Source organism: Aquarana catesbeiana, linkage group LG06, assembly GCF_042186555.1.
Source record: "Aquarana catesbeiana isolate 2022-GZ linkage group LG06, ASM4218655v1, whole genome shotgun sequence".
NCBI classification, from domain to species: Eukaryota; Metazoa; Chordata; class Amphibia; order Anura; family Ranidae; genus Aquarana; species Aquarana catesbeiana.
In genome coordinates, this window is record NC_133329.1 from 383,386,781 (window position 1) to 383,413,841 (window position 27,061).

General features: G+C 43.2%; 1 protein-coding gene across 1 annotated transcript in view; it reads right to left on the reverse strand.

Moving 5' to 3' along the window:
- LOC141147136 (unconventional myosin-X-like) overlaps positions 1-27,061 on the reverse strand; it is a gene marked incomplete in the record, with an annotated part of 218,020 nt that overhangs the window by 84,358 nt on the left and 106,601 nt on the right. The window contains 6 exon segments of the mRNA XM_073634265.1: positions 962-1,030; positions 2,946-3,038; positions 7,617-7,683; positions 7,840-7,940; positions 15,048-15,194; positions 19,022-19,140. Coding sequence (XP_073490366.1) covers positions 962-1,030; positions 2,946-3,038; positions 7,617-7,683; positions 7,840-7,940; positions 15,048-15,194; positions 19,022-19,140 — 596 coding nt within the window.

Here is a 27,061-nt window from a genome sequence, read left to right on the forward strand (position 1 = left end):
CGGTTCTGGGTCCTCCCCTGTTTCCTGGAGACTGTTGGTTTTAGGACTAATTGCCACATCTGAGTGTTTTCTATAAGCTTTTATTCACCACATGTTTGTGAGTAGTATTTTATTGTTTTTGTTATTAATAAATCTTGGGATAATGCACAAGGCCGGTGTGCCCTCTTCTTTTTATCCTTTTTATATATTTATGTGAAGCACCTTACTTCTTCTTTAAGATGCATGGAATGTTATCACTATGTTTTAGCTAGGCAGCCATATTTGCTCAGTACATATCAAAGCCCTACTTCATGCTTTTGTTTTTCAGTGTTACACAATAGTTGTGCTTTAGTTCTTTTTCTCAAAATGCATTGAAAGTAATTTGGTTAGATTTGCACAAGAAGTACAAAAAAAACCCAAAAAAAACAACCTATTGATCCTGACAGATCCTGCTCGCTTATCAGCCAATTTGTTCTCAGCTAGCTCTGAAGACTACAGCACACCTTCTTACTATGTTATTCAAAAGAGGATGAAGAGGGGTTCTGTAGCCCTGTACTAGGGTAACAATACTGCTTCTCCATAGATAATGCAGTGAATGAGTGTTGTCACCCTAATGCAGGAAGTGTGTTACAGACAGGATCACTGGATGAAAATAAAGGGGAAAAAAAAACCTGAAAAAGCAAATGCAGCCACTACATCTAAAGACTGGTAAGCTGCTATATACCACATTTTTGCTCTTGGGTTCAGATGTGTTTTAAACGGGAAAAGTTCGGGGAATTCAAATTAATTAAAAAAAATAAAATAAAAGTTTGTGGTTTCATTTCACAGCGATAAAAAAAAAAAAAAAGAAGAAGTTTTGAAGCACACATATGGTGACAGACACAAATTACTCAGAAATTTACATATATGAACAATCTGCGTGCGGTACATGGAGTAAACATGACGCACAGGACTTTGTGTTTTGGAAAAAGTTTCATCCTACCTCCCCCGCATAGTGCTTGATTCCAAACTGGTTTTCGGTCACTCGTGGCTTCACGTAGTGGGGGTTATTCTGGGACACAAAGAAAACATCTGTGTTAAATTGTAGCCAGCGGGGACATTGACATGAGGCTTACTGCGGTGTAACCAACCATCCCTGGGGTATGTATGACCAACTTATCTAATGTCAGATGCTGAGTGCATGTGATTTAATAGGTTAAAAGTAAAAGGCCAGCTTCTAGAAGAGGAAACAAAAAAAATCCTCTCCACGGAAACTAGATGCTTTGCAACAGCTTTAAGGGCTGGTTCAAATGCAGTCTGATGCGTTTCTGCATGCGCGCTTTTGATGCGTCCTGGTGCATTTCTTCTCATTAAATAAGGACATGTGCCTACTGGTGCGTTTCAGTACAGTTCAGTGCAGAAAATATGCACTTTTTTTTTCTGGAAATGGATAGCACTGGTGTGAACTATGCCATTGGAACCCATATAGCGTACTATCCTTGGGTTTTTGATAAAAAAAAAAAAAAAAAGACTGGACTGCATGTGATGTGAACCGGCCCTAAGGGTCCGTTCATACTTATGTTCTGCAGTAAGTGCAGTAAAGTCCATTGCCATGCCATTCATTTTTGAGCAATATGCATTCACATTGAATAGATACACAATGCATTAGAGCAGTAGGAAGCAATGCAACCTAAAAACAAATGGGTCATGCGCTTTAAAAAAATAAAAAAAGGGCTGCTTTAAAGTGTATTTCCACTTTTGCAGACAATTAGGGATAACACCTACTTTACGTGTTACCTGTTCCCATCCACATAGGATAACTAAAAATTGCAGCTTACCTTTTTTGATGTTCTATTCTGGATCCTTCAGCAAGGAAAAATACAAGGTAGTTTTCTTTGTGAGGGGTCAGTGAAGCTGCTTTTGCCATAATTAACCCTGTTTGTAGTGTGCAAGCAGATCTTCAATATCAGTTGTAACTAGATTTGAACACTGTCTGACCAAAGGGTTAAAAAAGTAGAAACTGCCTGTGCTGTATGTTAATAGGGACTGACCTGGGACACATACACTCTAAACATTGTTCAAAAAACCCTGCAGTCAGAAATGACACCTCCTCCATAGAAACATCTAAAAAAGGTAAGAAATTTTTCTAGAAAAAAAAAATAAGGCATGCTGTGTGAACGATAAACATATAGTGGGGTTATGTCAAATTTGACTGCAAAAGTGGAAACACACTTTAACTACCTGCCAATCACCCGCCTCAGTTGTACTGCGGCAGGTTGGCACAGCAGTGCGAATCGCCGTCGTACGTCAACTCTTTAAAAGGCTTCAGCAGGCGCGCGCACCCGCGCCGCATCCCCGGAGCCGATGCGCATGTAGGGTTGCCACCTCATCCCTTTAAACCTGAACACATATGAATTACACAGGTTCTGTGGCCGATTAAAATGGTAATAAAACTCAGTTGGTGCCTTATCTGCATAAAATTAGCCTTAGAACCTGTGAAATTCATGTGTGTTCGGGTTTAAGGGGATGAGGTGGCAACGCTATGCGCGTGGTCGGCAGCTGCGATGAACGCCAGCCACCCGCGATCGTTCCACAGAGAGCCAGAACGGGGATCTGTCAATGTAAACAAACAGATCCCGGTTCTGACAGGGAAGTAGAGAGAGATCTGCTGTTCCCAGTGATCAGGAACAAAGATCTCTCACTACTCCCAGGCAGCCCGTCCCCCATACAGTTAGAAACAGCTCCCTCGGGAACACTTAACCCCTTGATCACCCCCTAGTGTTAACCCCTTCCCTACCAGTGACATTTATACAGTAATCAGTGGCTATTTTAAGCTGTTGTCTCGTTGTATATATGTCAATGGTCCTAAAAAGTGTCCAATCTGTACGCCGCAATGTCGTAGTCCTGCTAAAACAATGGAAGGAAGCCAATATATTAGCAGTGATTACAACGGTGATCTTTCTGAGATGAATAATTAAAAAACTCACATTGTGTTGGTTATGGAGTTTTTCAAGCAATGTGAAATCTGTGCCTTTAGGGAAACGACTTTCTTCATTGATAAGAGCCAACAAACCGAGTTTCTGCAATCAGAAGAAAAAAAAAACAAAAAAAACAAAACAATTACATAGAAAGTTCATGGAAATAGATCAACCTGAAATGCTAAGAAGTTGGTCTAAAACACGTTTTGAGTTGTGCGTCATGTCTTCCGATCATATGTTCCTATCTGGTGGCTTGGATAATAGCAAACAAGAAATGATACACAATACAGTAAGTCCCCTGCTTATGAATGCATTCCGTTCCGGGAGATCGTTTTGTAAGTCCAACTTCTTCGTACAGTAAGTCCAACAAAGATCAGTGCTTGCAGACAAAGGCTGAAAGCGCTGATCAGTGTGTTCTGGCGGGGGGAGTCCCCCTGTCAGAACTCAATAGCACAGTAAAGGAGATCGCTGCATCAACATTGCTCGTGTTGTTACGGCGATCGGTGAGTTTTTTTTCATTCAGCCCGTTGGGTTGAACGAAATAAAACTATCCAAACACATGTTCGCATCTTTGAAAGTTCGCAACTCGAAGGTTCACGTGTAGGGGACTTACTGTATGGTCTTTGAAAATCTAAAATAGATAGGATTGTGGGTTAAGACTAGGAGAGATCAATCAAGTTAGATTTTGAGATTGTGTGATGAGGAAGTAATTTCAGTATCAAACACTTTCAATCAGTGGCGGCTGGTGTTTTTACACCTGCCCCCCAACCCCCCCACCCCTGGTGGGTCAGGTCACAGAAGGCATACACTTCACCCCACCCCACCCACCCCCGGTCGGCTGGATCCCGCACTTAGCCCATCTCACGGGCAGCACTCCAGGGGGCGGCGGCGGCTTCACTCCAGGCTGTGAGTGGCTGCTTTCTTGATTCCCCTGCGCCTCCTCCTGGCAGCCAATCTGATCGAGTCTCCTTTTAGCCAATTGGCTGACAGGTCTCATGACCCACTTCTTGATTGGCCGGGAGGACAATCAGTGTTACAATAGCGAATATTCATTCGCTATTGTCACACAACTGGGTGGGCTTCAGGTGCAGTGCTCTGCGCCCCAAGCCCACCCTTTTTTGAATCCTATTAGAGCATCTGGCTCTAATCACATGCTTCAAAAAAACAAAAAACCCCGATTGGAATTCATATGTCCGGCGCCCTGCATGTAGATCAGGGGCCGGACACATGCATAGGGGGGGTGGTGCCCTAATGGATGGGCCGCCACTGCTTTCAATAGGCTGTATTTGCTAATGGATTAGTTCTCTATTGGATTGATTTACTAAAACTGGAGTGTGCAAAATCTGGTGCAACTGTGCATACTAGCTAATCAGCTTTTAACTTTAGCTTGTTCAATTAAAGGATAGGTTCACATTTAGGAACATGTTCCAGCAACTGCAGCCTGTTCCCCTCTCCCCACCCCCCAGTGACAGCAGGCAGGCATCTTCTCTGGGTGCCCGCTGTCACTCTTTGAAAAAGATGCTCCACCCAGCCTGGCCATGTCAGTTCTCTGTGAATGGGAAACTACAAGTCCCAATAGCCTGTGTGGCTGTCGGCTTGTAGTTTCAATTACCTACCATGGTACGGTTGAGTGCTTTGGTAGTTCATTCAGTCTTCCTGTCAGTGTGTATCTGTCTGCCTGTACGAGGTACAAGTCTGCAGAAGTCCTGCATGGCACCCGTGATCTGCTGATCGTGGGTGCAATGCTTTCCGGGCTCCAAGTAAACAAAAAAAAAAATGCACTTTTTTTTTTTACCTGCAAAAGATGTGCATTGACTTTTTTTTATTTTTTTTTAAAAAGGTGAACTTATCCTATGAGGCCACTTTCACACTGAGGCACTTTACAGGCATTTAGCGCTAAAAATAGCGCCTGCAAAGCATCTGTAATGCGCCTCTCCTGTCACTCCAGTGTGAAAGCCCGAGTGCTTGCAGGACGCTATAAATGCAATCAGCATCCTTGGTGCGGTTTGAGAGCGGTGAATGCACCGCTCCCAAAAACGCCCCTGCCATTGAAATCAATAGCCAGCGCTTTGCGGGTGCTTTTAACCCGTTATCAGTCGCTACTGGGGGTTTAAGCTTTGCAGAAAAAAATCTGGAAGCGGATTGGTTTCTATGCAGAGCTGCAACAGATTTTCCACTTTCCTGTTTTAGTAAATCAACTTTTATAAGTTTGTTGCTTGAAATGATGGTTGCGCAAGAACAGTTTTCAATAACCACAATTTATTCGCTATTTTTTTAAAGTTTGAGGTAGTCATGCCTCTTGCACAGCAAAGACTTTCAAAACCCTTCACCCTATCCTAGACAGTCACATGCCTCTGCTCTCTGAATATCGGGGGAGTGGCTAAAGATAAATAGGAGGGCTCAGCTGCTGACTTTTCACAAAACCGTAAGTTTATTGCACAGAAATGAGAACAACTGATGAAAGATTATAAGGTTATTGCTATGTGTAAATGGTCAGGGAATAAATAGGATCACTTTGGGCCCATTCAGATCTATCTGGTATGTAGCAGTACATTAAGACCTCATGCACACTGAGCATTAAAAAATGCTGCTTATAAAGGAATTTTTTTTTTTTTTTTCAGTCTCTATTATTATAATTATTATTATTATACAGAATTTATATAGCGCCAACAGTTTGTGCAGCGCTTTACAACATGAGGGCGGACAGTACAGTTAGAATACAATACAGTTGGAATCAGAGGGCCCTGCTTGTTAGAGCTTACAATCTAGGAGGGAAGCAGCTGTATGTTAGCCTGTGTCCATGCAAATTTAAGCATTTACAGGCTGGAAAAAAAAAAAAACCATCGCAAGTTTTTGAGAGGACCTTTCAGGCAGAAACAACGCTTGACAAGCCTAAACGTGCATAAGGCCTCTTTCACACGAGCGATCCGTATGTCCGTTTTTCATCCTTCCTTTTCGGATGAAAAATGGACATACATTCATCCCTATGGAGCGTCGGATGTCAGCGGTGACACGTCCGCTGACATCCGACCCCGCTCTGATCCGAAAAGTGTAACAGAGGAAAAACCTACTTTTCCATCCGTTTTCGGATCGGATCGGGTAATGACGGACACTACGGTCCGTCGTCATCCGATCCCCCCATAGTGGAGAGCGGCGCTCTGACAGGTCCGTCGCTGCACAGCGTGCAGCGATGCACCTGCATCTTCCTGCTCAGCGGGGATCGGCGGAGCGATCCCCGCTGAGCAAGCGGATATTCACGGGGTGGATCATCACTGATCCGCCCCGTGAGAAAGAGCCCTAAAGCGTTTTTAGGTGTACATTTTTTTTCTAATGTTTTTGTGGAAAAACGCTTATAAAACACAAACGTGCCTAAACACGTGTACAATATGCTCCATAGGAGCGTTTTTTTTATGCAGATTTTTTCTACCAGGAGTTCTGTTATTTTTTTCTGCTAACTAGTGTGCATGGGCCCTAACACATGTCGTGCATTAAGGGGCATTGCATTAGAGCAGCCCATTTGTTTGAATGTGCTGCCAACACAGTAGACCTAAAATCAGACATGCATCAGTTATTTCTGATACATGGTACCATAATGCACCACAACACAAGTGCATCGGGGAGCACATTCTTTGCATTGTGATGCCGTTCAGAAAGTCGCCAATAAATTGCAGTAATGCACATGTTACAGCACATAGTGTAAATGGGCCCTGAAAAGGTACCAATATATGTCTGTTTTCTCAGTTCGGGGTTTAGTCATTCAAACCACCTTTTTATAATCTCAGTTAAGTAAACCTGTCTCAGGGAAAATACTGGGACTTCCAATGTTGATCTCTTCTGAAAATGTTAGTTGCCTGGCTATTATGCTCTAACTGTAGCTTTAATACTTTCTGAACCCCGACCCAAAATGAGTATGCATTTCCAAATGGTCAGGGAAAAATAATAAAATAAAAGTCATTGGGGTTGATTTACTAAAACTGGAGTGCACAAAATCTGGTGCAGCTCTGCATAGGAACCAATCAGCTTCCAGGTTTTTAGTGATTGTAAAGGCAGAAGGTTTTTTTATCTTAGTGCATTCACTGCATTAAAATAAAAAAACCTTCTGTGTGCAGCAGCCCCCCTCATACTTACCTGAGGTCCCTCTCAATCCAGCGATGTTGCACGGGACACTCGGCTGGTGGGGTGGTGACTTCCCTCCTCATTGGCTGAGACAGCAGCGCGGCGCCATTGGCTCCTGCTGCTGTCAAAGTCAGTCAGCCAACGAGGAGAGAAAGGGGGTGGGGCCAGGCCGCAGCTCCATGTCTGAATGGACAGACAGAGCAGCAGTTTGGCTTGGGTGTCCCCATAGCAAGCTGCTTGCTGTGGGGGCACTCCACAGGAGGGAAGGGTCAGGAGCACTGAAGAGGGACCCGAGAAGAAGAGGATCTGAGCTGCTCTGTGCAAATCCATGTTTGTTAATTTAAAAAAAAAAAAAAAGATTTAGTATTTCTAATTGAACAAGCTGAAGTTAGAAGCTGATTGGCTACCATGCACAGTTGCGCCACATTCTGCACTCTCCAGTTTTAGTAAATCAATCCCATTATCTGCATACTTGTTTTGGGTCATGTAGCATTTTCAAAAAGAGTGCTCAACAATGGCAGCCTCCATGTTTCTCTCCGAACAGGTTTTCTTTGAAGGACTTACCTTTTCTATTAGATCCAGACACTCTGCATTGTCCATCCAGTCAATGGCTTCCCAGTTGATACCCTCCCTGATAGATTGGAGAGAGGAGAGAGAATGAGGTGACTTCATAAACCATGCCTTCTATTTGAATACAGTTCAGGCCAAACACAAGATCACATGTGGTTTGTGGTCTGAACTGGATTGAATTTCCCAACATCCTCCACTCTGACACTATTGCTCTTACCTGTTATATTCTAGCTGCTCCAGGGAAAATATGTGTTTGTTGAAATATTCTTGAAGCTTTTCATTGGCGTAATTAATGTTGAACTGCTCAAACCGATTCACCTAGAAAGAAAACAGCAGAGAAGATTTTTTGTATTTTTAAACTTTGAGCAGTATGTATGTATGTATGTATGTACAGTTGGGACGGAAAGTATTCAGACCCCCTTAAATTTTTCACTCTGTTATATTGCAGCCATTTGCTAAAATCATTTAAGTTTATTTTTTTCCTCATTAATGTACACACAGCACCCCATATTGACAGAAAAACACAGAATTGTTGACATTTTTGCAGATTTATTAAAAAAGAAAAAATGAAATATCACATGGTCCTAAGTATTCAGACCCTTTGCTGTGACATGCATATATTTAACTCAGGTGCTGTCCATTTCTTCTGATCATCCTTGAGATGGTTCTACACCTTCATTTGAGTCCAGCTGTGTTTGATTATACTGATTGGACTTGATTAGGAAAGCCACACACCTGTCTATATAAGACCTTACAGCTCACAGTGCATGTCAGAGCAAATGAGAATCATGAGGTCAAAAGGAACTGCCTGAAGAGCTCAGAGGCAAAATTGTGGCAAGGCACAGATCTGGCCAAGGTTACAAAAAAAATTCTGCTGCACTTAAGGCTCCTAAGAGCACAGTGGCCTCCATAATCCTTAAATGGAAGACGTTTGGGACGACCAGAACCCTTCCTAGAGCTGGCCGTCTGGCCAAACTGAGCTATCGGGTGAGAAGAGCCTTGGTAAGAGAGGTAAAGAAGAACCCAAAGATCACTGTGGCTGAGCTCCAGAGATGCAGTCGGGAGATGGGAGAAAGTTGTAGAAAGTCAACCATCACTGCAGCCCTCCACCAGTCGGGGCTTTATGGCAGAATGGCCCAACGGAAGCCTCTCCTCAGTGCAAGACACATGAAAGCCTGCATGGAGTTTGCTAAAAAAACACCTGAAGGACTCCAAGATGGTGAGAAATAGGATTCTCTGGTCTGATGAGACCAAGATAGAACTTTTTGGCCTTAATTCTTAGCGGTATGCGTGGAGAAAACCAGGCACTGCTCATCACCTGTCCAATACAGTCCCAGTGAAGCATGGTGATGACAGCATCATGCTGTGGGGGGGGGGGATTCAGCTGCAGGGACAGGACAACTGGTTGCAATCGAGGGAAAGATGAATGCTGCCAAGTACAGGGATATCCTGGACGAAAACCTTCTCCAGGGTGCTCAGGACCTCAGACTGGGCTGAAGGTTTACCTTCCAACAAGACAATGACCCTAAGCACACAGCTAAAATAACAAAGGAATGGCTTCACAACAACTCTGTGACTGTTCTTGAATGGCCCAGCAAGAGCCCTGACCTAAACCCAATTGAACATCTCTGGAGAGACCTAAAAATGACTGTCCACCAATATTTACCATCCAACCTGACAGAACTGGAGAGGATCTGCAAGGAGGAATGGCAGAGGATCCCCAAATCCAGGTGTGAAAAACTTGTTGCATCTTTCCCAAAAAGACTCATGGCTGTATTAGATCAAAAGGGTGCTTCTACTAAATACTGAGCAAAGGGTCTGAATACTTAGGACCATGTGATATTTCAGTTTTTCTTTTTTAATAAATCTGCAAAAATGTCAGGGGGTCTGAATACTTTCCGTCGTGTGTGTGTGTGTGTGTATGTGTGTATATATATATATATATATATATATATATATATATATATATATATATATATATATATATATATATATATATATATATATACACACACATATATATATTATATATACACACACACATATATATTATATATACACACACACACATATATTATATATACACACACACACATATATATATATATATATATATATATATATATATATATATATATATATATATATATATATATATATATGTATAACACACACTTTTTTACTCTGAAAACAGAGGGTAAACTGTGCCTGCGCGTTATACGCCGATATCTGTTTCTTTAACCAAGAGGGGGATGGGGATCGGGCGGTCCGTCTGCCTCTCCTGGTCCTGGGACAGCGCTGCCAGGACAACTCCAGATAACATTATTGCCAGCCCCCTCCCACACACTGCTCCCCATGCCGCTATATGTCAATTCAAACCCCTCCACCAACGCTGCTCTCCTCCTCCTGCTCAGCCCCCTTCTCGAGTGTAGCTTGTGATTGGAGGAGAGTGGTCAAGTGACGGTCAATGAATCAGGGGAGAGCAGTCACATGACCGGATCCACGGTGCCAATGGAGGTGTTCAATAGATCCCCAAGTGACACAGGAGGAGCGGCGCACGAGAAGGGGCCGGCAGCGATGGCAATGCAGGTATTCAATAGCTCCGATCCAGAGCATGCTGGCAATGCTATCCCAGGAGACTGGGGGTCTCCTGGGAGTGCAGAGGAGGAGGGGGCTTTATAATGAAAGGGGTCTGTGTACCATGCAGGGGTCTCAGTGAACTATGCAGGGGGCTCAGGGGTCTGTGGAAAGTTTTTTTCCTGAAACTTCCCTCTTAAAGTTAAGGTGCGTGTTATACGCCAATAAATATGGTATATATAATCACACAGCCTGAAGAGCATGGTATGCTCATAACTGTACAGTAGCTGACACATTATATATGTCTTGAAGATTTTTCAGTAAAAAAAGTTTGCATTGGAGATCGTGTCCCACCGTCTTTTTCTACTGAGTATTGGTGGATCATTGGGAGCCCACCGTGACACTGCTCCAGGAAAGTACAGAGATAAAAGAGAAGTAACTCACCCCATTATTTGATAGATATATCTATCAAATTATATATATATATATATATATATATATATATATATATATATATATATATATATATATATATATATATATATATATATATATATACATATACACACACACACACACATATATATACACATTAAAGCGGGGTTCCACCCAAATTTTGAACATTATCTCTATGCATTCTCTCCCTTGCCTAGATGCTGACATGCTGTGTAAAAAAATTTAAATCGCCGTAATTACCTTTTCTTTTCTAATCTTCTTAGCACTTCCTGGTTTTCCTCCCATGGGAGTAGGCGTGTTTCTAGCCTCTCCCAGACCTCCCACAGTCCCCTGGGAGCTAGTCTCAGGCTTCCCAGCATGCATTGCGCAACAGCGTCATCACAACATCTCAGTGAATGCTGGGAGCACAGCATTCACCGCATCCAGGAAATACATGCTTGTGGGCTTCAAATGCCCACAATGAAGATGGAAACCGCCTTCAGTGAATTTTATAAGTTATTCTTTACAACGAAATCGGACACAGGCGGACTTATTACACAGAACATGTCAGTAGATAATCATGAGAAGAAAAGTTTGTGAATGAACTCCAAACAAAAAAAAAACGATAGATAGGTGGACCCCCGCTTTAACTATATTGGGACGCCTGCCTTTACACGCACATGAACTTTAATGGCATCCCAGTCCAGTTTAATCCAATCCCAGTCGCTCATCCATGTCTTTATGGACCTTGCTTTGTGCAGAGTCATGTTGGAATAGAAAGGGGTCCTCCCCAAACTGTTCCCACAAAGTTGGGAGCATGACAGTTTCCAAAATGTCTTGGTATGCCGACGCCTTAAGTGTTCCCTTCACTGTAATTAAGGGGCCAAGCCCAATCCCTGAAAAATAACCCCACACCACTTTGGGCAAAGGGCTTGTGAAACCCAGTTTACCTTAGAGAGGTCAGGAAAGTCCTTTTTCAGCCCCCCAGGCCTCTTATGTGTAAGTGACCCTTTGTCTATTAGGGGCACAGGGTGACCGGTGTGCCCAGTCTGGTCTGCCCTAACCAGACTCACCATACAACCACACCGGACTCAGCATTTTGTTCTACCTGTTATGCTGGAGCTTATATGTGTGGTTTGTGAGGCTCCTTCGCTTGGGACAGTAATATTTATCAACAATATCCCTCAAGAAATATATGAAGATAAATTAATTCTACTGCATCAGACTGAGAGACCCATCGCAGATGTTGAGGTCATCAGCTCAGGCCACCTGTCTGGGGTCGCCTGCTATAATGTGTTTATTGTAAGTAGGTCTAGTGTGCCTTCTAAGTGTCTTTCACCCATTGTTACTTGTACTAATTAACTCACCTATTGTCTGCTAGTATTCCACCTAGGCTGGTTTAGGTGACTAGTTAATTAGCTCAAGCTAATTATATCACTGTCAGCTATTCGTTGCTAGAGGTGAATTAACATAGTTTATGTTGGCTGTTTCTTAGTTATGTTAATTATATTTCTGTATACAATTTAATTTGCATACAATAATGTAATCAGGCTCACCTGACCTGGTGTGGTTTATAACTTCTGTGTGAGTTTTCAATAGAGTTCCAGTTCTCATACAAGCTACTTTTAGCTAGTCTTGTATGCTGTGGCTAGAATATCTGGTTCCTATATCCAGAATGGAGGAAGCTGTATATTGACGGAAGCACCAAAGCTGGGTGATGGACAGTTCCGTCACACCCCCCTCCACCAAATGATATGGAGGGGTAGCCCAATACTTTTGCCAATATAGTGTGGATGAGCGAGTTTGGGGTGGAGGAACTTGACTGGCCTGCACAGAGTCCTGACCTTAACCCAATAGAATACCTTTGGGGCGAATTGGAGTGAACAAATGCGCTTTTGTAAGAATGGTCAAACATTTCCATAGACACACTCCTAAACCTTGTGGACAGCCTTCCCAGAAGAGTTGAAGCTGTTATAGCTGCAAAGGGTGGGCCAACTCAATATTGAACCCTACGAACTAAGACTGGGATGCCATTAAAGTTCATGTGCGTGTAAAGGCAGGTGTCCCAATACTTTTGGCAATATAGTGTGTGTGTGTGTGTGTGTGTGTGTGTGTGTGTGTGTGTGTGTGTGTGTGTGTGTGTGTGTGTGTGTGTGTGTGTGTGTGTGTGTGTGTATATATATATAAATATAAAATTCTTTACTTTTTTTTTTTTAATTTATATATTACCCATGCATCACATACAATCTTTGTTCAAAATTTTTTTTTTTCATATTACAGCCGTAATGAGACAGGATTCCCAGAGCACTATGAATTTCCTATGAATTTCCAAAACAGAGAATATAGAAGCAGATGCTTCTAGGGATGCACCGAATTTTCGGCCGCCGAAACATATCGACCGTAAATGGCCTTTTCAGGGGCCGAAAATGGGGCGGGGCCCCACCCCTGGTGCTGCCCAGTACAGGGGTGTCGTTCTGGAGCAGCCCCGTCCAGTCCTCTCCCTTCTCTTCTCTCCTCCCCTCCCTCCCTCCTCGACGAGGCGGCTGAAAGGCAGAAAGCAAAACAGTGCTCTATGGAGGAAAGCTGTCAGCACACCGCGATAAGGAGCGGCTTGTCAGTAGATCAACGGGAGGAGCATTATCAGTGTGCAGCGCCACGGGGGTTAAGAGTGCATGTCAAACAACAAGTCCTGCACTCTTAAACCCTGCGGCACTGCACACTGATAATGCTCCTCCCGCTGATCATACCACTACAAGCCGCTCCTTAACGCAGTGTGCTGGTAGCTTTCCTGCATAGATAGAGCACTGTTCTTGGCTTTGCCTTGCTAACACTGCCCTGTCCTGATCCTGTCTGACATACTAAGGCAGACTGCATGATGGGCACTGGTGAGGCACAGGCAGGCTGCATGGTGGGCACTGGTGAGGCACAGGCAGGCTGCATGATGGGCACTGGTAAGCTGCTGGGCACTGGTGAGGCACAGGCAGGCTGCATGATGGGCACTGGTAAGCTGCTGGGCACTGGTGAGGCACAGGCAGGCTGCATGATGGGCACTGGTAAGCTGCTGGGCACTGGTGAGGCACAGGCAGGCTGCAAATGATGGGCACTGGCAGGATGCATTTGATAAACACTGGGGAGGCTGCATTGATCTCCTGTACCACGTCTGCAGTCTCTGACCATCTCCTGTACCACGTCTGCAGTCTCTGACCATCTCCTGTACCACGTCTGCAGTCTCTGACCATCTCCTGTACCACGTCTGCAGTCTCTGACCATCTCCTGTACCACGTCTGCAGTCTCTGACCATCTCCTGTACCACGTCTGCAGTCTCTGACCATCTCCTGTACCACGTCTGCAGTCTCTGACCATCTCCTGTACCACGTCTGCAGTCTCTGACCATCTCCTGTACCACGCCTGCAGTCTCTGACCATCTCCTGTACCACGCCTGCAGTCTCTGACCATCTCCTGTACCACGCCTGCAGTCTCTGACCATCTCCTGTACCACGTCTGCAGTCTGATCATCTCCTGTACCACGTCTGCAGTCTCTGACCATCTCCTGTACCACGTCTGCAGTCTCTGACCATCTCCTGTACCACGTCTGCAGTCTCTGACCATCTCCTGTACCACGCCTGCAGTCTCTGACCATCTCCTGTACCACGTCTGCAGTCTGATCATCTCCTGTACCACGTCTGCAGTCTCTGACCATCTCCTGTACCACGTCTGCAGTCTCTGACCATCTCCTGTACCATGTCTGCAGTCTCTGATCATCTCCTGTACCACGTCTGCAGTCTCTGACCATCTCCTGTATTATGTCTGCAGTCTCTGACCATCTCCTGTATTATGTCTGCAGTCTCTGACCATCTCCTGTATTATGTCTGCAGTCTCTGATCATCTCCTGTATTATGTCTGCAGTCTCTGACCATCTCCTGTATTATGTCTGCAGTCTCTGACCATCTCCTGTATCATATCTGCTAGAGGTGCACCGCATGGAAATTTTGCTAATACTATTAGCAATGGGTTATATAAAAATGTATACGTTTTATTTAAAATATAAAAATACATGTTTATATAAAAATATGTTTTAATAACAGTCATTTTGGGTCAGTTTCAGTTTTCGGCCTAGTGTATTTTTCATTTTCGGTATCTGTTTCAGCACCAAAAAACTCATTCGGTGCACCCCTAGATGCTTCCTTTGAGACACCCCGTCTCTGGTTGAAAAGTGTTGGGAGCCAACTGAATGGGAGAAAGGGGGAGCAGTCCGACTCATTCACTTGTGTGCATAAATTTCACCTTGAGCAACAAGACAGATGATAAATTACAATCATCTGCACTATAAAAATGTTTCCCATAAATGTCGATATTTTAGTTTAATGCGCATCATTTCAGCAGGCACTGCATCTACGAGAAGTTGTACCACACCTGAAAATTCTCAAAGCCAAAAATATCCAAAATCCCGACAGACTTGAAGTTCTCCTTCCCTCGGACACGGGCATTGATCTTTCCGACCAGCCAAGAAAAGCACTGAGCGTAGAGCGCCATGGCCAGGGAATCACGGGAATCTGTAGCCTGAATGAGATCAACAACAGAAAATTGAGAAGAAGAAATTAACTGTAGGACATTGTAATGATTCCATAGACCTCTGGAGGCCATTGGACTGTAACCCAATGTTTGTGTGCTGCTTCATCTTCTCCACCAATCTTGATGAGGGGTTAGAATCCCTATCAGGTTTTTATTGCTAGTACCTGCATAAGAGGCACTAGATCACCAATTATCCATGTCCAATACTGCGAGTGTCCACCCTATTCATTATTTCATAAACTGAATTGCCTCAGTGAGGCTGCCCCCATTTGACAAGGTACCCCCAAACACCAGAAAAGGTCTTAAGCGGAATCCAGAGAAATCGGTAAGGGTGCCACACTAATGGTGAACAAGTCCAGAGTGATTATTCAATAATCAATAGACTAGGGCCCAACATATTTTGGGATATGTATTCCTGAAACACACTGGATCTCATTCTAATGATTATTCAAATAAAAGGACTTCCAATAACAGGACTATCCCCATTGATGTGGCACACTTACCTTCTTCCACACAACTGGTATTCATTGCTGTTGTGTGTGTTACTCTCTCCATTTGTCCTGGTGACCATTGTCACTAGAATAAAAGTGAGAGAAAACCCCAACATTGAGTTTTTTGCCAGAAAAGGAATAGATAGAAAATTCTTCAATGGGGCCACTTATTCCAGTGACAACTGTTCAAGAAGAAAATTCTCTTCCTTCCTGTTGTGTCTGCAGGTCAAGAAGTGAAGGGAAATTTCTGCCAAACAGAAAATAAATAAATTGGGATTTAGATACACTTTAAACACGAGACAGTTACATCTATGATTTATGTGCCTTAAAGTGTTACTAAACCCAGGACCCTGCATTCACTATATCTGGTCTCCCACAGTACACAGAACATGGAAATGCAATTATTTTAGTAAATATAAACTGCTAAATACCTTTTCACATCAGCAGTATATAGAAATCTTGTGACTTCTATCAGTGTCTGGTTAAAGCTTGTAGCAGGAGTTTTCATTCTCCTCTGACTGACCTATGAGGCTGCATGACCCCTGACCCTCTGTCTGGACAGTGCTAAATGGCCCTGTGCTGATCACACGCACACTCCCCCCCACCCCCAAAAAAAAAAAAAGCCCATTCTAGCAATACACATCAAACTGAGCATGTGCAGAGTGCCTCCTTGGGCTCTATACTATCAGCAGATGGATTGGGGACAGTAAAGGAAGGGGAGGATCAGAGAAGACAGGATCAAACAGCCTTTTTTTACACAATGTGCAGGATTAACCTCTTAGGTTCCACAGTGAGTATAACAAGCATGCTTTACTGCATGAACAGACTGATTTTACTGTTGTGGGTTTAGTAACACTTTAAAGGATAAGTTCACCTTTGGGAACAGGATACACGTTACACCCGTTTTTAAGTTGGAACATGTAACATGTTCCCTTTGCTGCAACTGCCTCCTGCTGCCCTCTCTCCCTTTGACAGCAGTAGAGGAGAAGTTCCCTGTACTAGCTGTCACTTTTTAAAACAGCGTGGCCATGCGGGGCTTCGCCCACACAGCCACATTACTTAATTCACAGAGCTCTGTGAATAAGTGAACTACAAGTACCGACATCCTTTGCTAATGTCGGCTTGTAGTTCTCAATGAACTACAACGGCGCTGTGGAGCTCTGTGGTAATATATTAATTCTTCCTGTCCATGTGAAACTGCCCGGCCATACGATGTACGGGCGCACAGATTACACTCACTGCCTGCTGATCGCTGGTTCAATGCCTTCGAGGCTCAAAAAAAAAAAAAAAAAAAAAAAAAAAAAAGAAGAAGGAAAATGCACATTTTTTTAACCACTTTGTCGACCGGCTCACGCCAATATACGTCGGCAGAATGGCACCGCTGGGCGAACCGCCGTACCCATACGGCGGCTCCTTTAAGAGCCATATGGCACGCGCCACTGGAGGTGCGTGGGGGACTCGCTGGGCGTGGCCGGCGGGCGCGATCGCCGCTGGACACCCGCAATTGCGGGCACATGAGCCAGAACGAGGATTTGTGTGTGTAAACGCACAAATCCCCATTCTGACAGGGGAGGAGAGACAGATAGTCTGTTCTTACTAAGCAGAAACAACGATCTGGCGCCTCCTCTGGCCAGTCCCATCCCCCCCCCAGTTAGAAACACATCTAGGGAACAGATTTGACCCCTTGATCGCCCACTAGTGTTAACCCCTTCCCTGCCAGTGTCATTTATACAGCAATCAGTGCATGTTTATAGCTCTGATTGCTGTATAAATGTCAATGGTCCCAAAAAAGTTTCAAAAGTGTTCGATCTGTCTACGGCAATCCTGATTAAAATCGCTGATCGCCGCATTGCTTGTAAAAAAATAAATAATAATAAAAATGCCATAAATCTATTCCCTATTTTGTAGACGCTATAACTTTTGCGCAAACCAATCAATATATGGTTATTGTGATTTTTTTTTACCAAAAATATGTAGAAGAATACATATCGGCCTAAACTGATGAAGAAATTAGCTTTTTTTTTAAATTTGGGATATTTATTATAGCAAAAAGTAAAAAATCATTTTTTTTTTCAGAATAGTAGCTTTTTTCTGTTTATAATCGCAAAAAATAAAAAAATCTCAGAGGTGATCAAATACAACCAATAGAAAACTCTATTTGTGGGGGGGGGAAAAAAGGACGTCAATTTTATTATTTCGGTACAACGTCGCACGACCGCACAATTGTCAGTTAAAGCGACGCAGTGCCGTATCGCAAAATATGGCCCGGTCAGGAAGTGATTAACCTACAAAAAAATGTGAATTTAATATTTTTTTTAAAAAAAGTGAATTTATCCAGATGGAAAGACACAGTCAGTGCCAATCTGATGTGACATTTCAGAAGGGATGCAGTGTAAAGCTGACCATAAATGGATTGCAGTTGACCGGCTCAGCAGGGACCATCTGCATTGCTATTCATTTATGGCCATTCCCGCTCTACAGAAGTCGATCTAATGACTGTTGGAAAACTTTCATTTCATTAGCGCCTGCAACCAATCAGCTGCAGCGCTGATCAGTGTATTCTGGCAGGGGGAGGAGTCCCAGGGTCAGAATACAATTCCTCCATCTACCTCACTTGTGTGGATGGGGAAATCGGTCCACTGGCTGATCAAAAAACAAAACAAAAAAAAAAAAACAGAATTAACCATGTATGCGCAGCCTAAGATGGGAAAATAGAAAATAAAATTACCGTTTATAAGCAGCAAAGATTAAAAATTGATTTAGAATTTAGTTACTGTAAATTAAAATTGAACTCCAGCCAAAAATAATAGGATAAAATTGAACAGCCCATTAAATGATAAAATAAAATTTAAAAAATGCTTATGCGGCAATATCTACCTTCAATCCAGAGAGTTCCCCTGAAGTACTTTTTTCTGCTGCTAGATGTCCACAGTCTGATGGCTAGCATCATTGAACCCACTTCCTCTGAGCCCAGGTCATCCTGGATCCCCCCCGCCAGAATGTGAGTGGATAGCGAAAGGAGAAGCAGCACAGTGATGAGGTCCTCTCTCTGTCATTCTGCTCTCTCCTCCTATCAGCACGCTTCTCATCAGCACATAAACGGATCAGCTCCTTATGCCACTTCTGCACCTCCTCACACACCAGCCCTGCTATACAAAAACTGCTAATGACTGATACCAGGTCAAATTCAGGTGCTCACACTGCTTGCGTTTAAAAATTACAATCAGTGATGTTTAATGGTTACAGAGCTGCCTTCATTTGTGTCTTGTATATCTGCCTGGCGTTCAGCTTTAAATACTCTAACTGAATGGTCAAAGACCTCACCTGCTCCACTGTGAGAGGAGACAGGATCTCTTCTCCCCGGAGGATCATCGATCTCTGTGTCAGCACCTCGGAGAGCTGGAAGGAGTCCAAACCCAAAAGATCAGCCACGTCACTCAACACTGTAAAAAGATACAAAGAAAAAGAATGAAACAATGACTGTTCACAAAATGCTTCGCGCATTAACCACTTGACCTCTGGAAGATTTACCCCCCCCTTCCTGACCAGGCCATTTTTTGCGATACTGCATTGCGTTACTTTAACTGACAATGCCGTGGTCATGCAACGATGTACCCAAATAAATGTATGTCCTTTTTTCCCCACAAATAGAGCTTTCTTTTAGTGGTATTTGATCGCCTCTGCATTTTTTATTTCTTGCGCTAAAAACCAAAAAAAATAAAAATAATAAAAGAAAAAAAAATGTATTTTATATATATATAATATATATAGCGGTCACATTTTTGCTCAATTAATGCTATGTTATTCTGTGTACAGTGTTATAGCTTAGTATTTGGCACCATCTAGTGGCCAAAATTGTGAATGGACTTTATTTTATTTTTCTTTCTCAAGAATGTGAGAAGATGATAGGAAGTGACTGTTGTTTACATTTCACATTAACTTGACCTACCCACAATGCCTAGTGACCTCCCATGAGCACCAAGAGACTGAACTGCATGCTGGGTAGGTTATAAAAGGCCCCGCGCGGCCATTTTCTTTCTCTTGTTGCTGGGGCGCATGGCCTGCCAGCAGAGCTTTGTGGGTGTGGGTGTGTCCCACAGAGTTGCTGCGGAGCGGAACAGTCAGTGATCCTGCCTTAGATCACAGCGTGCTGAAGCAGCAGTGTAATCATTCCAGAGACCTTTGAAGGAGGTAACCGAGGACTCCCGGTCGTCTGTGAAACGGAGCAGCGTAACGGTGTGGCCACAGCGAACGAACTGAGATATTGTGGAGCGGAGGCATCCATCTACCTGAACCCAGTGTGGTGAGAGGGCTGTTGCCCAAAGTTTCATTGACGCACTTTTATACACTTGCATCTATAAAACACAGTGCTGCTGGGACCTGTAGTCCCGCAGAGGAGATTTAAAGGGATAAAGACTGAGTTTAATATAGGCCTCAAGCCTGCACTTCACTACAGTTTGACATTGTTATAACAAATCGCTTGCACCAGAGCCAGTTGCAGTGCTGCCGCACCACAACAATAGTTCAACGTTCAGTTTGCTTTGAACCGGGTTTTGTTACCACTGGATTACAAATTAACCTACACATAGCTAGCAGAAGACAGAAGAGAAGAAGGACTGCCTCTGTTAACGCTATAGGCCAGTCAGCAAGTGGTTAAAGTATAACTAAACCCAAAAAACAAAAAGTGCAATATGTTGCAGTTTACAGTCCCTAGATGTGGTGGCTGCATTTGGTTTCTTTTTTTCGCGCTAGGAACGATTTCAGCAAATACTGAAATACTGCAAAATCTGGTGCAGCTCTGCATAGAAACCAATCAGCTTCCAAATTTTATGGTCAAAGCTTAATTGAACAAGCTGAAGTTAGAAGCTGATTGGCTACCATGCAGAGCTGCATCAGATTTTGCATTCTTCCGTGTTAGTAAATCAACCCCATTGTATTGCCAAACTTTACACATTCTTATAATGAAGAAGACTGGCATGCACCCCCCTGATGGTTTTATGTAGAGAAAGACAACAGCGAGAAGCCGAAAGAACTGGCCAATCACATATTCCACCAACAATGCACATCCAACATCTTCTGCTGTTACAGACATGAAACTTGTTATTTGAATTACAAAACGCCATGTGTCTTCCTAATCCACAGCTAGGCATGGAAAGGTCCTATTTACTCTTCTGTTCTTACAAAAACAAATCAGTCTTTACCATGCTTTTTTTTAGTGCGTTGTGGTGCTTTTGATTCTTTTTTGTGTGTGACACACATTTTCTGTGCCTTTAGCAGGGTGGTTTGGGGTTATTTCCTGCATTTGGAAAGCAGCTGTGCTGGTGGAATGAATATACTCCCATATGTATACATTATTATTATAATTATAGTGGATTTATATAGAGCCAACAGTTTGTGCAAAGCTTTACAAAATAAGAGGGTTAGGAGGACCCTGTTTCTGAGAGCCTACAATCTAATTGGGGGGGCAAGTGGTACAAGAGGTAATAGCTATGAGGGATGAGCTAATGGAAGAAATAAAAGTTCAGTTAGTTTAGTTGGTAGGTGGGACAGGCTTTCCTATAGGTGTGCACCCCAAAGCTCACACACATATGCATATATGTGTGCATGTGTATATATACTGACGTTAGGGCAGTGAACGATGTCAGTAGGGCAGAGATTGGCATCATTAGGGCAGTGAGCAGAGAGTGCCGTCAGTAGGGCAGTGAGCAGAGAGTGCCGTCAGTAGGGCAGAGATTGGCGTCAGTAGGGCAGAGATTGGCGTCAGTAGGGCAGAGATTGGCGTCAGCAGGGCAGAGATTGGCGTCAGCAGGGCAGAGATTGGCGTCAGCAGGGCAGAGATTGGCGTCAGCAGGGCAGAGATTGGCGTCAGCAGGGCAGAGATTGGCGTCAGCAGGGCAGAGATTGGCGTCAGTAGGGCAGAGATTGGCGTCAGTAGGGCAGAGATTGGCGTCAGTTTTTATTATTTTATTTTTTATTATTTTTTTTTAATTAAAATGTTTTTTTTTTTTTGGAGCCCCGTCCGTTAGGGGGCTTTGTTGAAATATTAGCGGTCTAAAACGGTGAATCTTCACCACACGGGGTGATTAGGGCGTTTCCTAAGGCAGGCCATACATTAGGCTTTTTTTTTTAATGGACAGTAGTCTAGGGAGCAAACTAGGTCTCCCTCCATAGATACAGTGGAAGAGTGCCACCCGGGGAAAGGAAGAGAATGTTACTTCCAGGATCACCAGGTGAAAATAAAGCAAAAAAAGCTTAATAAAAGAAAACAACAAATGCAGCCACCACACTAAGGGCTAGTATACTGCAATATATTAGGTTTTTGGTTTGGTTTTTGGTTGGGTGGGGTTGAAGGAAAGAAAATTGCTTGATTCCCCCCCATCAATAGTCAGTGTTGATGGGGGAATCCCTTCCACAGCGCCTTCCCACCGGCAGAATACATGATCAGGCAAATAAAAAGCCAACAGGCTAGTTCTACTGAAGCCAATCTATGGATCGACTTTCATACAACCAGCCTGCCCATAGATGGATTGAAATGCGGATGATTCCTGCTGAAACAGCAAAATTTCAGTCCGTCTATGGGCAGGCTTAAAGAGATATGTTTTTGGGGATTGCCTACAGGCAGATAGAGTAGGAGATAAGTGGACAGATTGAAGTAGGGAGTTCCAGAGGAAGAAGAGGCCCTGGAAAAGTCCTGGAGATGAGCATGGGAGGAGAAGACGAGGAAAGTCTTGGAAGGAGCAGAGGACGGTTTGGGTAATATATTGAGACAAGATTTGTGATGTAGCTGGGGCAGTTTTGGGCTGTCTACGTTGTTGTTCGTAACTTGAATTTTATTTATTGGGCACCTGGAAGCCAGTGGAGCCATTGATAGTGAGAGGAAGCAGACACCGAATGGTTGGTAAGGTAGAGAAGTCTTGCAGCAGCATTCATGATAGACTGAAGGGGTTGGATAGCCTGTGTAGAGGTAGGCCAACAAGGAAGGAATTGCAATAGTTAAGGCGAGAGATAACAAGGGAGTGAATGAGTAGTGTGTTGGTTTTGTTGGTTGAGAAGGGGCGGATTTTGGAGATATTACGGAGTTGAAGGCTACAAGAATTAGACAGTAATTGGGTTTGGGCCTGAAAGGACAGGTCAGAGTCCAGGATTCTGATGCTAGATGTAGCTAGTAGTAGTCATTTACATTCAACTAGATTCTGTAATGTTGAAGACGTTTCTCAACTTATCCAAATCACTTCTTCAGTTGTAAAAAGCAGCTTGGATAAATTGTGAAAGGTCAATGTTCAACATTACAGAACAAGTCCACTTGAATGTAACTACTACTAGATACATCGATGGGCGGCACAGTGGTGCAGTGGGTAGCACTCTCGCCTTGCAGTAAGAAGGGTTGCTGGTTCGAATCCCGACCACGACACTACCTGCCTGGAGTTTGCATGTTCTCCCAGTGTCTGCGTGGGTTTCCTCCGGGTACTCCGGTTTCCTCCCACACTCCAAAGACATGCTGGTAGGTTAATTGGATCCAGTCTAAATTGGCCCTAGTATAGGTATGAATGTGAGTTAGGGACCTTAGATTGTAAGCTCCTTGAGGGTATAGGGACTGATGTGAATGTATAATATATATATATATATATATATATATATATATATATATATATATATATATATGTAAAGCGCTGCGTAAATTGACGGCGCTATATAAGTACCTGAAATAAATAAATAAATAAATCATGACCTAGATAAATAGGGCCCATCAAATATTTATCTATAGATGATTTCAAAATACAGTATATACTGTAAATTTGTGATTGCATATTATACTGCATGATGATGTCATGGGACAACAATTTTCCACAAAGATATGTATTTTATACATGTTATTTACCAATAAAAGCCTCCCTTGCGTAGACATACAAAATCCCTGGGACTGCTGCTTCGGGCTGCCATCTTGGATGCAAATTCAGCAACCCCAGCAGACAGAGGTGTCCCTCTACAGCAGTGATTTTCAATTAGGGTTCCATGGAACCCTGGGCTTTCCTCCAGGAGGTTGCTAGGGGTTCCTTGGGGTGTAGCTGAATTTTAAAGCTTGTCAGAGGTTAAAAAAAAGGGGGGACGGAGAGCTGAAGCTACACTCTACAGAGCTCAGCAAGGAGAGCTCTGAGAGGTGACTGGAGGAAAGGGACACATCCCCCCTTCACACAGCACACAGGAACAGAGCTGAGGCTGTCAATCAGCTGGAGGTCCCTCCTCTCTGTAACCATTTTTCTCTTGGTGTCAGGAAAACTTGTCACAAGTGACTCATGCTGATAGGAGAGGAACAAAGCAGCAGATAAAATGACACTTGGTGCTCTTAATTCAGATAAGTACGCACTATTGATGAATATGCTTTGTTCGTGTTTCATCTTTAGGTGTGGCATTCTGACTACCCCTCACTGAAGGGTTGCATTCTTCCTTCTGACCCCCGTTGTAAGTGGCATTTTCCCAATGACCCCAGATTAATTGGATTTAGTAAGGGTACCCCCAAGACCTAAATTATTTTAAAGGTTCATCTGGGGTAAAAAGTTTGAGAAAGGTTGCTCTATAGTGTACGGGTAAGATAAAAACACTTAAGGCTCTTTCACATGGGGCGGATCAGTGATGATCCGCCCCGTGAACATCCGCTTGCTCAGTGGGGATTGCTCCGCCGATCCCCGCCGAGCAGGAAGATGACAGGTCCGTCCCTGCACACTGTGCAGCGACAGACCTGTCAGAGCGCCGCTCTCCCCTATGGGGGATCGGGTGATGACGGACCACAGAGTCCGTTGTCACCCGATCCGATCACGGATGGAAAAGTAGGTTTTTCCTCCGTTACGCTTTTTCGGATCGGAGCGGGTCGGATGTCAGCAGACATGTCACCACTGACATCCAAACGCTCCATAGACCTCCATGGAGTGTCCGTTCAGGTCCGCCTAAAAAACTGACAGGCGGACCTGAACGGACAGTCTGTGTGAAAGAGGCCTTAGCTTTAAGAGAGCAAATTTTTCAAGGATGAGGGCTGCTCTCCAGGATTTAGACTGGGAGGGAATATTGGCATCAATGAACACAGAAAAGAAATGGGAATTCTTCAAAGTGACTGTATGTAAACTCTTTGCAAAGTATATTCCCATGGGCAATATGTTTAAAAGGCTAAAAATAAAACCTATGTGGCTTGCGGCCAAAGTTAAAATGGCTATAAATAATTAAAAAAAGAGCTTTTAAAAAAAATATAAAAATGAAGGAACGCTATTTTCATTTAAAATGTTACAAAGAATATAACAGAATATGTAAAAAGGAAATCAAGGATGCAAAAATCCAAAACAAACCACAGATTGCAAAGGATAGTAGGACAAACCTCAAAAAATCCTTCAAATATATTAATAGTAAAAAGGTCAGGTCTGAGCACGTAGGCCCTTTTCAAAATAATCTAGAGTGGGTAGCGCGCGCCCCCCACTAGGCGGCAAATTCAAAGGGACATACGGGTACGCCCTTTTGCCTGCCCATGCCAGTCTGCCGACGTGAATCGGCGCGTGGCGTTCGGCAAGTGTTTAAGGGGGATATGATCAACATGTACATATACACAAGTGGACCATATAGTGAACTTGGTGTTGAGTTCTTCACTTTAAGTTTCATCACAGAGGACAAGGGGCACTCTTTACGTCTAGAGGAAAAACTATTTCATCTCCAAACACAGAAAGGTTTCTTCACAGTAAGAGCTGTGAAAATGTGGAATAGACTCCCTCCGGAGGTGGTTCTGGCCAGCTCAATAGATTGCTTTAAGAAAGGCCTGGATTCTTTCCTAAATGCAGACAATATAACTGGGTACTGATATTTATAGGTAAAGTTGATCCAGGGAAAATCTGATTTCCCCTGCTATAGCAAATTGGATCATGCTTTGCTAGAGTTTTCTACCTTCCTCTGGATCAACTGTGGGTATAAGATTGTGTACACTATAAAGGATTGTATTTTTTTTTCTTTGGTTGAACTAGATGGACTTGTGTCTTTTTTCAACCTAACTATGTAACTATATAGTATTCTCCTTTATTTCTTTCCCAGCAGCTACATAAAAGTTTTGTATGAAGGTGAGGGAAGTGGTGGAGGAGCTTGGACAGCACAGACAGTAATGAGACACTCCCAGATGAGTAGAGATCTACAAATGTCACAGGAGGTGTGCTAGGAAATTGACTCTTCCTGGAGTATTCAAATTGTCTAGTAAGTCCAAAGGCACATTGCAAGTGAATAGAAAATTATTTTTAAAAAGTATCAAGTATACTTGATTTTGCTGTGCTTCACCGCCTTCAAAAAGGAGGTTTTGCATTTCCCTCGGACTTGTACTTGCATGCAAAAAATACTTTAAATAAACGAAAGCCCATCAACACAGCCCCTCATTGTGACAGGTTCTCGTTAAGATGTCAACCAAGTTTAACAGCTGAAGAACCTAGGAGCTCTCCCCCCCTGTTCTCGAAGCACCATGAAGTCAGGTTTCATATATTAAACTGTAATTTCTGCAAACATTTTATCTGCAAAGTGCGCCAGATCGATTAAACTATCTGTATTTAAATCTGGGAACTCTACGCATGAAATAATGAAATTCTGGGCTCTGATAGCACACAGGAAATTGAGAATATGCTACAGCCAGGCACACACCGTTCATTATAAACCTGCCCTGTATATTCTATGGAGATTTCTGCGATAATAGCAATCACTTATTCGCAGTGGTGGAGCACGCAGCCCAGTCTAATTATTAGGCTGCAATACATAGATGCAACAATAGAGGGCAGGCCTCACTCACCAAATGCAGCTCTACTCAGATTCGAAATTTGTATTTATTTATTTTATTACAGGTACCTATATAGTGCTGTACACAGCAATAAAATTATATATATTCCCCCATCTATACACACACACATATATATATATATATATATTCACGGCATGCATCTCTATCTGTAAAGTTTCTTTGTAGCTGTTATGCACGATTTTGCAGAACTGTGGAGTCTGTGAATTCTAATTATAGGTGAAGGAGTATCAGTGTGTTCACACCTCTGAGCATTGGGAGTGCGATACATCAAAGAAAAAAAATACTTCCTGCACCTGCTACAGTTTCCTTCCAAAATACTCTGCACAAAAGATTGAACACATATACAATTTGTCTTAAAGCGACACTAACCAAGATCTTTATTCCCCAAAAAATAATTCATACACATCCACTACCTAATGGCCCTCTAATCCATTTTTCATTGAATTGTTTTTTACTGTGTTTCTTTGCCTCCTTGCAATGTCCTCCGAGGGTTCCTGAACCTCTCCTTTTCCCTCACACTTTCTTTGTTTGGTTCAAGCAGTTCACATTAAGTT